This window comes from Branchiostoma floridae, chromosome 8, assembly GCF_000003815.2.
Source record: "Branchiostoma floridae strain S238N-H82 chromosome 8, Bfl_VNyyK, whole genome shotgun sequence".
In the NCBI taxonomy this organism is placed as follows: domain Eukaryota; kingdom Metazoa; phylum Chordata; class Leptocardii; order Amphioxiformes; family Branchiostomatidae; genus Branchiostoma; species Branchiostoma floridae.
This window is the reverse complement of record NC_049986.1, coordinates 12,648,124-12,650,140: the sequence shown is the minus strand read 5'-3', so window position 1 is coordinate 12,650,140 and position 2,017 is coordinate 12,648,124. Positions and strand designations below refer to the sequence as shown.

The window sequence follows — 2,017 nt, the reverse complement described above, 5'->3', positions numbered from 1 at the left end:
CTGATGGTTGTGAGTTTAATATACTCTAAAAAGTCTAATGTTTCACGTTTGAACACTTCAGTTGAAAAGATTAACCGAATTCGGTGAATAATTGGACCAAGTCGGATGCCCTAAACTCTCTGGTGAATCATTCAGCACACCTGGTCATAAATAACCTGTGAGAAAAGTATCCCTCCCAAGGTACTGGAAATTCATAATCCGTAATACAAAGTGCGGCTTTTACATTGTAATGATAATGCATGGTTATGTGTTTGTATGGCGCTTAACTTTTACCTTGACTTTTACCTTGTATGTCGTAGTTTTATCAGGCATTGACCATTAGCATTCAAATAAAGTTCGCTTTTAGGACTTTTGAAATACATGTAAATAGATACTTTTATGATATACAAGGCAAATCACGATGAATGACAAAAGTTTATTCAGTCCATAGAAGAACGTTTATTCAGTCCCTAGAAGAAATGTATCCACCACAGAATGTATGACAAGATTCATAACCTTTACTTGTAAGAACGCTATCAAGCCTCGATCCACAGGTCGACGCAACCAGTTTAGAAAATAAAATAAAATAAAATAAAAAGTTTCTAACTTCAGACGTCATTTAGCGTTATGATAATTGTCAATGTTAAAAGTGTTTCATACTCAATCATATATTCCTTTGCATGCATATTGGGTCATATCTAGATCTGTTGTCTTATGTTTTGAGCACACAATAAAATAATGAAGTTAGAATGAATTTTATTTACAGGTCTCTATAAAGTCTAAGCAGCAGTTGTTGACAGTGTCTCTGTTAATCGACAATCAAACATTTCCGATTAAAAACATATTGGCTTTTAAATTAATCAAACATAGGAGGTTAAAACAATATTCAATCCTTGATCAAACAGAATAATATGAGGGCATACAATGACACTATGCTAGCCTAATCATATTGTGTAATACAGCGTGTATAACTTAGCACAAGCTATCGCTGTCTGGAGCTAATTAGCTACTCTCCAAGAAGAGGTCGTACCACTGCTAAGGTTACTGCCTGGTGGGCATAAATTGAGACAGGTTACAGATAAATTGTTTTTAAACTCCTTAATCTTGATAAAGAGGGTAGCAAACACCTTAGCCCAAACGACATACTAGTAGTTATTTCACGGAGGTGTGTGTCCTAGGGACTCTTGTTGGCATAGCATTGTAAGTGCAAACTTTAGCGTCTTGAAACACTGTCGGATAGGGCTGGGTATCGGTACAGCGTATCGGTACAAAACCGGTTTTTCTTATTGGACTAGTCCAGAAAAACCGGACCTGAAAAAATTAGGTGGACCGGATGTTGGACCGATTAGAAAATTAACTGATTATTTTATAAGGCATTCGCACGTTTTGGCGCTTGCAGGTGGAAGAAAATAACACGAGTGAAGTAGAGTAGAGTTTATAGTAATTTCTACCAAGTTTTACAGCCAATCGCACAGGTGCAGTTAGCGTTGTAGGATTGTAAAACGCCAGTGTAAGTCTAATACTCCACCAAACAGATTTCTTTGTAGTGAAATGGACCATTGGTATGAGTCATACTGAATCAGGTCCAGGTTCAGGTCCGGACCTGGACCTGATCCTTTGGATCTGAACCGGACCTGGACCTGAATTTTCTGTACCGGCACCCACCCCTACTGTCGGACCGAAACGTGCCGAAAGAATGCCGAAGTCTCCCGACTCCCTAAGGCATTTTGTTGCAGCCCGAGTCCAGGTACCTCATCAGGCGGTTGACGAAGATATGGCAGTTGTTGGAGAACAAGTCGTATGACCCATAGCGAGACTTGTACTCTCGGGCGAAGAACTCGGCCTGTGTGGAGGCAACGTTTTAATGATATGGTTTCAAAAATATTTCCGTTTTCAGAATGCTAAAGTCTATGGACATTTTTCACCTCCACGGTTGCATAATATTACATTTATGCCAGATAGATAAAAGGAATAGCTTTTAGGTATACCTTTTCAGTTTGTCAAGAGCAAGCTACTTCTCCAAACTCTCCACAGCGAT

At 39.0% G+C, this 2,017-nt stretch overlaps 1 protein-coding gene across 2 annotated transcripts in view; it reads right to left on the bottom strand.

Annotated features, from left to right (window-relative positions):
* Positions 1-1,128: 1,128 nt before the first annotated feature.
* The window catches only part of LOC118421666, a 5,005-nt gene continuing 4,116 nt past the window's right edge, over positions 1,129-2,017 (bottom strand). Inside the window, exons 8-9 of one of the 2 annotated variants that reach the window (XM_035829110.1) lie at positions 1,649-1,822; positions 1,129-1,207 (exon numbers count right to left, since the gene is read on the bottom strand). In XM_035829110.1, the coding sequence (XP_035685003.1) occupies positions 1,697-1,822 (126 nt within the window). In that variant the 3' untranslated portion in view covers positions 1,129-1,207; positions 1,649-1,696. Of the gene's footprint in view, positions 1,217-1,648; positions 1,823-2,017 lie in introns of both variants that reach the window. The other variant, XM_035829112.1, reaches the window with a different exon arrangement.